The sequence below is a fragment of the Drosophila obscura genome, unplaced genomic scaffold (assembly GCF_018151105.1).
Source record: "Drosophila obscura isolate BZ-5 IFL unplaced genomic scaffold, ASM1815110v1 contig_73, whole genome shotgun sequence".
Classification (NCBI taxonomy): Eukaryota; Metazoa; Arthropoda; class Insecta; order Diptera; family Drosophilidae; genus Drosophila; species Drosophila obscura.
In genome coordinates this window covers 8817928-8831775 of record NW_024542865.1, presented here as the reverse complement: position 1 = coordinate 8831775, position 13848 = coordinate 8817928, and the positions used below count along the sequence as shown (strand labels likewise).

Below are 13848 nucleotides of genomic sequence, written 5' to 3'. Positions count from 1 at the left end.
TTTTCCTCACTGCCTACTTTCTTGTTCGCTCTCTCCCTCTGCCATTGACAAGTGTCATTGGCTGTGATCAGAGTTGCATTACGTGTTTCTATCGATTGGTTGGCCGGTAGATTTTTGTAGATTTATTTCGGATATTGCCACAGTGAATTGATACCTTTACCCGTAGGACAGTCGGTGGACGAAGACTGGCAGCAAATATCATGAGTCTTTGGATCCAGTTAAATCCAGTTAATCCGTTTAATTGGGTCAACGTGCAGGAAGCCCCATGGGGAGGAACAGTCAGAGGCATTGGATTTCACATTAGTATAACATTTTTGTGGTCCAGCCCAAGAGTATGCAACACTTTTTGCCTGTGTAGAATTCAGGTAAGAAGTGATTCGTCAGGTAGTTAGAATGTAGTTGGAATTGTGTAAAAAAGAGCAGGAATTAAAAATCTTTAAAGAAATTAGCGTACAGCACGGGCTGCTACTTGTATCCCTTGCCGTGAATATTTTTGGTTTTCTCGAGCACTAAATATTCAGATCGGGGAAACTGAGCCATCATGAGGTGTCCCCACAAGGTTCTAACGCCCTCAAAGACGCCTCCTCTCCGAACAAGGTGGCCTCTGAGGCCTAGCTAGTCTGTCTGGTCATCTGATTGTCCAGTACCCTGCCAGAAGGTACTCATAGAAGTACTCAGTGCTCATATTCAGCAGCTTTGATCAGTCAATATTCATTGAATAATTCAGATATTCAGTAAACTATTTTTCGTGCTTAATACCACATAGTTAACCCTTTTGATGTGCATATTTCATTCACATTGTTGGTTTATTTGATCGACTTTGGGCTCTAAGTTAACTGTAAAACTATGACAAACAATGATATCTACATTATCTATAATTCTCATCTGCAGAGCTCCCTTCAGCCTTGGCCTCTCTCTGGGTCAGCACTTTTGTCCAATTGGTGGTGTGGAGGGGGGGGGGGGGGGGGTCCATTTCGTGTTGCCAGTCAGTCCAGGTTTAGGAATCCAATAATTGAAGGTATCTGCAATTAGGCAAAGCAAAGCACACAACACAGCTAATTACCATAAATCAAATAAATTTATTTCACTTCTTTTTCTTTTTTTGTGCTGACCTCGCGGCCAACAACCGAAAAGAAAAAAAAAATCATAAGAAAAAATAAATAATAATACACGCAAGAAATAAATACGAAAAGAGAATCGGTCGTCTAAAATAAATAGTGCATGGAATAATTGATAACAATAGATTCGAATAGAGTATATCCTAAATTTTGATGATTTCTGGCATAGTTTCCATTGTTTTCTTTAACCCAAATCTTAAGACTTAATCTTCACTTAAATTCTTTACTCTCTTTGGTATGCCAATAAAATAATTTTCCTATTTTCTTTGAGGAAATATTAAACTTGTGCACATTTTTCATATATTAAAATGGATTCCGTAGGTAAATCATAATTTCAAACCCGATAGAACACTTTTTATTAAGTGCTAAACACTTTAAGAAAAATTATTTTGGTATATTTGGAAACTTACTCAAGCAAATCTCCAAACAAAAAATGTAAGCATCAGCTGCCCAGCAAAGCAATTTGGCAATTAAGAAATATGTAGGTATTCAAATACTTGAACAAAGCCATTTGACACCTCCAAATCGAACTCCAGAGACTCGAGACATCGTTAAACATAAACGACGAGACCGAGACGAGACCCAAACCAGTGTACCTCATCGCATCATCATCATCATCAGCATAAAGCAGCAGCAGAAGAAGAGACGAGACAACGAAAAGACCATCAACTGCTGGTGTTCCCTGAACTTGACCTCCAATGGCATTCAGAGTGACCGACCGACAACGCGATTGCCAAGCACAAGTCTACCCCAACCCTCCCCCCCCATCCGCCCTTACAAACTCCACAACTTGCTGTTGTTGTTATTGTGGGGGGAAAACACGTCACGATCTGTGTGGATCCGTGGAGCACCAAATTGAGCGTTAAGAGCTTTTAGCGCTTGGCTTCCTTTTGCACAATAATTTCAATACTTATTAATTGTGTTTGGCCTGATGAGCGGGCATATTTTTATTGTTTATTGTTGATTGTTTTCTGTTTTCTGTTGAATGATTCAAAATTCAGTTGGGGTGCCAATAAAAAATATGCGGAAGTTTGTCTTGAGACGTTGCTTTTACGTATCTGTTAGATACGTTTTTTTGGGCTTCTGGTTCTTAACGCTTCGTTTTCGTTTCCTCCTGTTTTATTCTGACTTGCGATTTTTCATATACGAATATGTGTAGCTATTCCCATTCCCATCCATCCCCCATCGTCATCGTTCATTGTTCCGCAACGCTGAGCGCAATAATAATTAAGATACTAGAGCGCAAAAGGCACAGATACTCGTACTAGCAGATACTCGAGCAAGTCGCGATTGTAGCCGGAGCTGGAGCTTTGTCATGATGTTCTTTAGCTACTGGTAAACGTATCCAAGCCCACGTAAGTACGAGTAATCGCATCTGGTGTAGAAAGTTAAGGGGCAGCTGCCTCTTAGCCCGTGCAGCGTACATGGATATTGTGGCAAACAAGCCAGTGCCAAAAACCAATTGTTTATTATTTATGCCAGAGGCAGGCCCAGGCCGGGCACCTTAGGCACATAATTCAATGACCGCTCCTGCATATGGTCGGCTTAATTTCGGCTCTGGTCGAAACGTTTTTGGGCCGCAGGTTGGCCAGAGATTGCCACATCCAATGCCAGGTGTGGACCAAATTTTTGGCGATTTCAAACAACACAAGAAAGGTAGCCAAAAGATATTTTAGGCAATCGCTCGACGATCAATTATTCAAAGACCCCAAAACAAAAACTTTACTTTAACTAGTACTGGGACTACCTACTCAAAAATAGTATTCTAGATTGGCCAACAAGTCGGGCAATGATTTTCGTTTAAGGTTCAGCTCACGGCTGATCAATCACAGCCTTCCGTCCACACAGTAAGTGAGCGGAGGGAGGGGCTCCGGCTCCGGCTCCGGCTCCCTCACTCACCTTGACTAACGTTTGGCAGCCCAAAATGCATTCACAGTTCAATTACACCGCGATCTCCAGCTGATACATATACCTATATTTATATGTATAATTACTTTGCAAGGGAGGAATACGTATACGTTCAGTTAGCAATCGAATATCGTCGAATGAGGAAATTGGTGCCGGGCCAAAAACCAAAAAACCCTTCTGGCAACTGGTTATTATAATTCTTTTTTTTAGCCAGCTTTACTGCTTCCGCACTGACCATATGAGTATTTGTTTGATTTATAATTCTTTTGTGCTCAAAAGTCCGTTCGTCTGCTTTTGTTTCCAAGATGAAATATGTTGTCTATGGCCTGGCCTCTTGGGCAGCACAGCCTTGACCGTGCCCCAGCATCTAATTATCTGAGTCCACGAATCAATGCTAACTTCATTTAGTTTTTTTTATATATTTATTATGTTCATCTGCCACACTTTTCTGTTTTGCTCTAAATGTTTTGATTAGCGAATTGGCGCTAAATATGAAACCAGTTAGGAAAAGTGTGAAATGGAATGGCCAAGCGAACAGCAAGAAATGGTAATAGAAATATGATTATTGCTAGGGAAGCGAAGCGAATGCAGTTCAGGTAAGTTATATTTTGATTTTATTGTATTTAATGCCATTTAAATAAATACATACGTATAAGTAAGTATATATGTACATATGTAAAACCCATCTCCATTATCTTTTGATGTGTCACGTCATGGCTTAAAAGGTTTATAGTCCGCCACATTAAATATTCCATTTTTTTGTTGTTTTTTTTTAATAAAAAGTAATTGTTAATGAATCATATTTGTGGCTAAAGCCTAGCTTTGGGCTAAGGCTAACAGTTTTTTGTATATACTAAAACACAAATAAATCAAAACACAATTGGATCGATATAATTATGGGAGCAGAACTCATGCAAATCCGTAATTAAAATTATATCGAGATAAATATCTGATAGAGCCTGAATTTATCTAAATTTGAACCAACAAAAAGCATGACTATCCTACAGGATTCCCACATGTTTCCGCTATATTTGCCCCTGTATACGAGAGCTTTCTGAGACCCTCTGAACACCAACCACCTAGTACTACTCGTTGCGGGCATTTCTGACTCACCTTGGTGGTAAAATCATCCTCTGGCTGTTCTTGGGGCGGTGCCATTTCTGCTTCTCTGGATGCACTTCGGTGCTCTTGCTGCCAGCTAATTACAAACGATAATGATTTGCACTAAAAGTCCATAAATTGTCATTTCTTCTCTTGATAAACTCGCGAACTCAAACAGGAAAAAAAAAATAATGCAAAAAAAAAACAATAAGAAGAATCTGTTTCTAGGGTCGCGCTTGATCTAACAAAATGTTTAAATTGTTTATGGACTTAAATGAACCAGCACGTCAGGTGCTCAGCTCAAGACTGACAGACAGAGCCCGACTTCGTTACCGGCTTCGACTATTGGATAGTCGGCCGCTGGCCCAGGTCTCTCAGGTCTCAGGTCTCAGATCTCGCGAGTCTCGCGAGTTGTTGGGGGGTTTTCTGTTTATAGCCATAACTGGTTCTCGTTCTGTATATTCTTTTGGGCTTCGGGTTTTTTTTCTCGCTCTCTCTCTCTCTCTTTTTACAGAAAAAGAATCATAATAAATTAGCCCACAGCCCCTTTGGCTCGTTCTTGTTCCTCTCTGACGTCACTTGAACTTGTTGCTTGAACTTTGTAGCTGAAGGTCGGCCAATGGGACTGTCTGTCTGAGCGTATGAGCATATGAAAAGCGAAATGGAAATTCAAATTGAAATGTACAAAATTATCATGCAAATGGAAATGCTCAAGTGCATGGCAGCTGATCAGCTATCGGCTTTGGCATTGGTAATAAGTGGCCAACACACACACACACACACGCATGTACACAGGCACATTGGAAATGCAGGCGATTGCAAACAACAGAAGTGCGTGCCGACACACGACTAAAATCGCCCTTGAAACGCTAGTAAAACGCGCAGAGCAGTCGCCTGGCAAAAGTAGCGCGACTGAAAACGCTCAGAAAAATTGCGATTTTCACTTTTATTGTTGCAACTTAAGCGAGCATATTAGTTGACGATATTTCAAGGTTTATTCTTATGGGATAAGGCGAATCACTGCTTGGACTAGACTCATTTATCATTAATTTGAGAACTAAATATTCTGTAAAACTATCAACGAAATCCAACCGCTTTTTACTAATTTATAATTATTTAATTTTTAATTTATTTATTAATTTATGATAGCTTGCTCATGACTGCTGAAGGAATAACTTTTGGTGCTTCTAAATGGAGATTTGAACAATAGAATTTCCGGACAGAATTCCACTAGATATTATATTATTTTTGGTAGAGTTCTTGTAGACCACCTATATGTACATATGTATGCTTTACGGGTGCTCCTTTGAATCAAGTTAAGAATACGAGATGATAGTTATGAGTACGAGACATGAAGAGACTCGGAAGCAATCATTGAAGCTTACGAATTCCTATAAAAAAAGACCCAAAAAGTTCTTGTTGCCCCTCAACCACTATGACAAATCTTGACTGCATGACGACCAGAGATCGGATTGATCTCTGCAAGAGAGTCAATGGATTCGGAGGCGTTGCGGTGCGTTGCATTGCGCCTTCACTCGGTTCTCGGTACTCGGGTCGCGGGGCATAGCCGGAGCTGATCTCGTCGCGAGGTTTCTAGTTCGCAATCGTTTTAAGTTCAATGAAAACACGAATAGACACCAAGAAAACTAAAACGCAATGCCGCATGGAGAGAGAGAGAGAGAGGGAGATAGAGGGAGAGCATGTAGAATGAGTGTTGACTCGCTCGAATGGCAATTCGAAGTCATAGTCCAATAATTATCAAATGTAAGTAAGTTGAGTGTAATTAAAAGCAATTCGTTCCAAGGTTAGCCACCGCCACGCACACTGAGACGCGAAAGACACAAAGGCACAGACCAACTAATCCGCTTGTCGGCCATATAAATAATATATCTGTATCTTTGATTAAACATTTTCCATCACCGCCAGAACAGCCATCAAAAGGGGAGCACGGAAACCCACCCACCCACTTGTGCTGGCAGCCGAAATTTGCTTAACTTAACTTTTATAAATAATAAATCTAAGGCTCTAACCGCGCCCCAAGCTCGCACCCAGGCCCCAAACCGACCCGCCACCGCCACCGCCGCCTCCAGCGTTGGAGCAACTCCACGTTGATGCCTGTCACGGGGTAACACAACTGAGAAATATAATTAGTTTCCATTAAAATGTAATGACTTTAAGCCGTGCAACTCATAATTTAGCTGGCCTGCTCAAATATAAATCAACGATTGACTTTAAATCTACATATTAAATATGGGCATATATTCTGAGTAGTTGTGTGCAGGAAGAATGGAAGAATTTCCAGAGGTTGAATAGTCAGAGATCGAATCAAGAGAGCGTTCACCCTACCCATGGACCGATCTTCCATTCTCGGCTCAAATCTTTCTGGAGCTGCCAGAATTTACCAGGGAAACGCTTCACATTCCCATTGTATCTGCCAGGAACTGAGAAAAATATCTATATTGAAATGTGTATTGTACATACTTTAAATATATATTATATATTTTAAATATTGGTTTAATATTTTTATATTTAAATGAAATGAACTCATTATCATCCACTTCAATGTTTTATTTTTGGCACCCACTTCATGATATTGTTATTACAATTATTTCCGTATTTATATACATATATTTAAGGAGTCACTGTTTGGGTATCAGCCAATAACATAAATCCCCGGAGATATGTATATACAAATTATTCCGAATATAAATGGACACCAAGAATTTATTCCCCGAGGTTTTCGTAGATTTCTAATCAGTGGAAAGTTTCCTCATCATCGGCACTCTCATATCCAGGAATGTCTCCCACAGCCCACTTTTGCCTCCCACTGTAACCGCAAGCCCTTCGAAAATTATAGCACATTTCTGAATAGGTATTCCAACATTTTATTTGACTGCACAAGAGATCCGGATACTAGAATCAGGAATCAGCGATGACGACGGGAGACGCAAGCATCGATATGACGATTGACCTCCTCGAGGCCAAGGATGGCTTGAGCGGAGGCGTCATGGGTGCAGACATTTCCCTCGGCGAAGACGGCGGGAATGCGCTGGTTGGTCGACTGCCTGATGGTCTTGATGGAGGAGCGGGCACTGATCAGGTAAATGGAGGCCTGAACGTAGAACTTGGCCATGCAGGTCTGTTTTAGGACGGAGCTCTTGTAGCTCTGGCAATGGTTGTAGGTGCGTCCCAGGGCGTAGCCACCGAAGGTGAGCTGCTGGGTGGCTGCGCTCACATCAGTTGCAATCTCGGCGGAGGTGTGGGCAGCGACAACACTGCAGCTGTGCATCTCGTCATGGGCCGCGTCCAAGATGTGGGTAATCTTCTCATCCTCGGCCGCCACGCACTCGGGACTCTCTGCGCGACGGGCCTCCACTTGATCGACGGCCTCCTCCAGCTCGTGCTGTGGCTCCACAATAATCTCCTCGTACTGGTGCGCCAGGGCCTCGCCGGCATTCTTACCAATCTCTGCCATCTCGTCCACAACATTGCGAACTTGGGCGTCCAACTGGCTGGGAATGGCCAAAGGCTGGGCCCGGGTACTGGCCATGCACACGGCTAGAACGACGGCTACGATTGACTTCATGATTATTGCTGTTCCTTGGATTTCCTTGGATTGTGGCTTCTGTGCATTGTCACCCGATATTTATACTCCCCCCCCCCAAAACCAGAAAGATTTGCTGTCTCAGCCCTAATCTAAATTGTCCCCTCAATAAATGGGATTCGGATTGGCTGGGATTGTAAATCAATCAAACAATAGATTGATTGGTGGGTGAACTTTACATTCGAGTCGGATCGAGTCGTCGTGTCGTTCACGTATTTGGATTTTGATTACGATCGCCTGCTAATAATAAAAGCAAAACTTTATGATCCCCAAAATAACAATCAAATGTGAAGATATGGAATGAAATTGTCTTAATAGGTCAGAAAATGGATCAATATTCTGATTGAAATCCATCAAGTTTTAATGCATATTGTCAAAGGTAACCACAGATACTCGATGGCACAGCTTAATGTTATTGTAAAAGTATTTAACTTGAAGATAAAACCCATGAATCATACAAATTTAGGTTAATTTTGCTCAGTGGGAATTTGGGCGATAGAAAAGGCAACACACACTCCTACCGAAGACAGTGCTAAACCTAAACAAATCGAATACCAAAAAAAAAAAAAAATCTCTTTGGTCCTACTGTGATCTATAAATAAAAACAGCGGAGTGTATGCTGCTCCTTAAAGATACCTTTCCATAAAAACAACAAAAAATACGAGAAGGAACGTGTGAGTCGCTTCTGGGGACGCGACTCTACTTATACCCGTACTCAGTCAGTATGTAAATTTTTGAGCATATGATTTTTTAGAATTTTAGAATTAAAAATATCTACATCTACAATGTATATTTTACATCTAACATGTAGATTATAGATGTACCATTTATATTCTACATCTCCTCCGCTAGGGGTTGTGTGCGAGCGAGTGCGAGTGTGCGAGCGAGAAAGAGAATGAGTAGCGGTTCTCTTTCCGGAAGGGGCGGAGGAAGCAACTGAAAATTAATTTCTTCATTCTGGCTATAATTATGATCCGATCTGATTCAGATTCGGCAATCTGGCAGATATGGTCATTCTCTACGATACTGCGTTTTTAGTGTAGGAACGAGTGTATCTTTAGTGTATCTTTAAAATTGTGCCTGCCACAGATTTTCGTCCTTTTCGTCGACTCGGCTATTGATGCTGATCAAGAATATATATACTTTATGGGGTCGGAAACGTTTCCTTCTCTGCGTTATACACATCCACTTTTACCACAAATCTAATATACCCCTTAACTCTTTTTTGAGTACGGGTATAAAAAGACTCTATGGAAAGGGTCCACTAAGTTTGCAGACAGTCAGAAGTGGCTCAATATAGCCACTTCTCGATGAAATTGATAATAATATCTTGGTCAAGACTATATATATTTCATGATCAAAATTACGTTCCCAGAATGGATATTCCTAATAATAATTTTAAAATATCCAAGCAGAGCTACAAACCAATTCAAAAGAGCTATTCTAATGCATGAAATTGTGAACAATCATCCCTAATAAAAATAATTCCCCCGTACAGTAAGAACCCAACTATCGAGAGCACAAATACATAAGTGCTGAAGTGATTTCTGAAGTGTTTTAATTTCTACGTTTTATTTTTGTTTTTTGCTGGCAATTTGCAATTCGCAAATGAATGCTGACTTTTTATCGAGGGCTATAAATTATATGACAATACCTTCTATAATTACGGACTTATTTAGATTTTGAAGATTAAAACGATTTGAAGTGGGGAATACAGTAATAGATTTCCATACCGCTCAAAAGCCAAAGGAAAATATATTTTGACAGCTTATCAAACACACACCGAACTCTCTTTCTCGCAGTATTTCTCTGAGCAATCGGGCAAAAAAGTAGACCCACAATAAAGAGGTCTAGACCGGGACTCGTGCAAATTAAAATAACCAAATGAGCCAAAAACAAAGACAAAAGCGAAATAATGGGAATTATTTCAATTGGTTGAGTTGCCCCCTAAACATTTGACTGATAAAAAAACAAACTCTTGAATATTTTAATTAAACTGGGGTTATAGATATGCCTACTATCTGGCCACGGGGAGGTACGTTCTGGTACTGGTTCTGGCCATATATAAAAACGGAACAGAACAGCGCGAATCCAACAAAATCCAATCAACCATGAAGAGGATTATTCTTGTGTTGGCCCTGGCCCTGGCAGCTGCTGTAAGTAAATAGGGGAATAATGTTTGGCCTATATCTACTATATTTATATCCGTCTGTCTGCCTCGTGACTGCAAGATAAGTTTCATAAATTGTTTAACTGCTTCAGTACCAGACATTCATGGGTTTCAGTTTAAGTTTTCTATTCGAAATCGGTTCAAAACTTCAGCCAAATAAAACGATCGACTGAATGAGATATTTATTTATTTATTATATATTTATTTATTTATTTCTTTAATTTACAATTATCTGCACTTGTAACTCTACTGGAATTCCTCTGTCTCTCTCTCTCTTTGTACAGGTCTCAGCCATAAACCTTGAGGAGAGCAACGATGTGGACGTCGACATGGATATGGACACGGAAATGGACTTGGATTTTGGCATTGACTTTGCCACTGACTTTAGCAAGGAGCTCGATTTGAGCGAAGATGTGGAGATCGATCAGTTTGGCTTGGTCAACAAAATGGTACATGCCGCCATCTCAGAGGCCGAATACTTGGCCGGGGGCATTGTCGAGGTGGTGGAGCATCAGCTGCTGAAGATCTTCCTATCTCCGTTCAAGCAGCTGGAGCAGGTGGCTGCTGACATCAATAACCGGGCTGTGGAAAGCGAGGAGTGTGTGTCCAACGAGGCTGTCCATGTGGTCAACACTCTGGAGTCTGCCACATTGGGCTATTTGGGCTGTGGTCGCGATGCCACTGTCACATCTGTCAATCTGATACTCGACACCAAGCGTGCCGTTGTGCAGCTGACCTTTGATGGCTACTCCCTGATCCGACAGTTGCAGTCATGTCGCCAGAGCACGACCGATTTGAGGAAGAGAATCTGCAGGATCCGTCTGTACGTTAACGGTTGTAGCTATGCCGTGAATGCACGGAAATCGATACGCCATCTGATCGCTCTACGTCGCACTGTTCCCGCTGTCGCCACTAGTGCCGAGAGCTGCACCGCGTCCGCTACGGAGAATGCTCTTTTCGGATTTGCCGAGATCAATGCCAACATCGATACCTGCATCGACACCATGATTCACTGAGTTTTCGGATAGTAAAAATCACAATAAATTAATGCATTATAAACACAAGAGTTCTCCTTTGCAAGACCTGCCTAAGCAATTCAAAAGATAAACTTATTATTTACTTGTATTGAGTGGAAACTCAATCAGAAACATTCAATATACGAATTGGATGCGATATATAGTAAGGAGGAAATCCCAGAATTTCCCCTCTTTGGCAGGCTTCTTCTCGACTATAGAGTCCATCAATCTGCTCTGAATGCACCAAAGAACTGAATCAGTAAAGCCTTTTTTGTGCAAGAAAGTCCCCACCACATAGAGAAAAATCTTTGAGCTATCCATATAACCATGGAATATAAATTAGCCATGGAAAATGGAACCCATAACTAATCTGGAAGATTTTAGTTTGGAAAACCCAAGCTTTAGCACAGGGTTGCCAACACTGCTTATACTTATATATGGAATATACAAAGCATTTTGGGGTAGACAGAAACAGGGCGGGCCCTCAAAATGAAATACAAAAATACTGATTTTGGTTTTTTAGGTTTTTTTAAATGTATTATTTTTATTTAAATTTGGTTTCAATATCGTTCATCTTGTTCAAATACAATAAATAAACATTTAAACTATTTAGTGGTATGTATGTATATATGTATGCATATATATATAAATCGTTTTTTTTTGTTTTCTTGTTAAATATTTTAAATAAGTGTATATATATTGTATTTCATGGGGTTTTTTCATATTCTTTGCATAACTCATTTCATTCACTTTCCTTGCTTTTTCATAATTGTTTTTTTTCTTACTATTACCAAATATTTGACTTGGTTTATCTTTGAGTTTTTGAAAAAAACTTTTTTTTTTTGGTTTTGTTTTTTTTTTTGTTATATAAGTAAATTGCTGTGTTCTGGTTCAAATATCCCTTTATATATATATAAGTATACATATATTTTTTGTGTATATACATATATATATCGTAATCTATATATATGTGTATATGCGGATTTATGTATTGTATAAGTAAAAGTAGCTTGTTACATAAATTCTAATGTATAAATTGTTGTCTACTCAAGTGTATGATGCTCTCATACAAATACAACTAGGTTTGCATATTTCTGTGTTATATGTCTGAGTGTCTGAGTGTCTGAGTGTGTGTGTGTGTGGGTGTCACCTGTACATATGTATAATGTATGTACCTTTATCAATAATTAGTTAAACTGTAGCTATGTATAAGGTTTGATCTCTTTGTGTGTGTGTTGTGTAGCCTCAACAAATTTCTTGCACCATGCACACACTTCTTTTTTTTTACCTAATCTTACATTACTTTATTGGAGTTTTATCTTTTTCGATTCCCAATTTTCTTGATATTTTTTTGGTTTTTGTTAAATTTTATCATAGTTTGTTTTGGTTTTTATTAGTCACAGATGTTTTTAGGCGCATTTTTGTTTGAAAAACTTGTTTTAAATGAATTCAGCGTGTTGTATATAATTAATAATCGGTTTTGTTTTTTTTTTTAATAGTAGAAAATAAAATACAAGTAAAAGGCAATTTTTTTGTAGTATTTTTTTCTAAAAAAAGTTTGTGCTTAATTTTTGTAGAAATTGTTTGTATTGACTGCTTTTCATTCATTTAGAAACAAAAACTTTAAGGAATTTTTGTTTTTGTTTGCTTTTATTTATTATTTTTTTGTTACATTTTTATAATATATAATATTTAGTTCAATAAATTCGTTACGACACATGGACTAAGACACAGCAAAAAATATTCATGCTTAATTTAGTTTCAGTTTCGAGAGTGTTTTTTATTTGTTTTTGTGTTTGTTTGTTTGTTCTCCCATTGGATTTGGTATTGTTTTGTGTGTTGTTTTTTAATTGCATATTTCTTCACATTCAGCGATCTAAATGCGCTTGTAAATATTTTTTCAATTATAAATGATGAAACAGATTAAGAAGTTCTGTTCTCCTCTCATATCTTTCCAATGACAACATTTTGATACACTTTATGGGTATGTACTCGGATGTACATACTTATGTATATCCTGCTAGCTTCCAATTTAATTATATATTTCATTATTTTCGTATTATGGTTTTTAAAAGCTAAACATTCAACTCTTTTGTTCAATTGTCTTTGTGGTGTTGTTTTGCTGATAACATCGAATTCGGTAATTTCTATATAATTTATCGTAACGTTTTTTCGGTATTCATCGGCTTTGATATGTTCGCTTCAAATGCGTGTCATGAAAATACATTTGCTTTGCTGATTCTGCAATACAACTCCGTTTAAAAATATACAGTAGAACCAGGCTACTACATAAGTACATAGGTATGCATACATATATACTAAATATGTGGGTCTGTCTATACATCTTTAGATATATAGGTCAAATTGGGCAAATATTTCTTCTCTTACACTTTGTTGTAATTTCGTTACTGTTAACGCTGAAAATTCTTGCATTATCCAATCATTTTTCATTTTCAATTCAATTCTTCTCCCGCATTTCAATAATATTATTAGATTAGTGTGGCCAAAGCTTATTGTCGGAAGCGTTATGCATTTTTTTTTTTAGTTTTGGTTTTTGTAAAAATATTCCCGTTACTCGTTGCTGGTTTTCATATTCATATTTATGTTTATTTTTACTTTCATATTTGAACATTGAAAAACAACAAAAAGGAAATTACAAAATAATATATCAAATTTTTCATTGTTTAATTGAAAATTTGTTATAATTTTGTTGTTTGTTGTTTGTTGTTTTTTGGTTTTTGGTGTCTTTGGTAAGGCTATTTTGTTTTTGTTTAGTTTACTTTAGCTTTAGTGTTTGATGTTCTCGTCGTCTCCATCTTCTTTCCTTTCCTTTCCTTTCCATTATTATTACTCTCGAAAAATTATTTATCATTTTGGTCTTTGCTTACACTAATAACTAATTGTTATGTTTTATTTTTTTATTGTATATAT

The 13848-nt window shown here is 38.4% G+C and overlaps 2 protein-coding genes across 2 annotated transcripts; one reads left to right on the top strand and one right to left on the bottom strand.

The window, feature by feature from the left end:
• Positions 1-6996: 6996 nt before the first annotated feature.
• Positions 6997-7736, bottom strand: LOC111082037. The gene has a single exon (XM_022378213.2). The coding sequence runs from the start codon at positions 7711-7713 to the stop codon at positions 7054-7056; it is 660 nt and encodes a 219-aa protein (XP_022233905.1). The 5' UTR covers positions 7714-7736; the 3' UTR covers positions 6997-7053.
• Positions 7737-9776: 2040 nt separating this feature from the next.
• On the top strand, positions 9777-10960 carry LOC111082337. The gene is made up of 2 exons (XM_022378541.2): positions 9777-9887; positions 10186-10960. The coding sequence occupies exons 1-2, from the start codon at positions 9843-9845 to the stop codon at positions 10915-10917; spliced, it is 777 nt and encodes a 258-aa protein (XP_022234233.1). The 5' UTR covers positions 9777-9842; the 3' UTR covers positions 10918-10960.
• The last annotated feature ends 2888 nt before the right edge of the window (positions 10961-13848 follow it).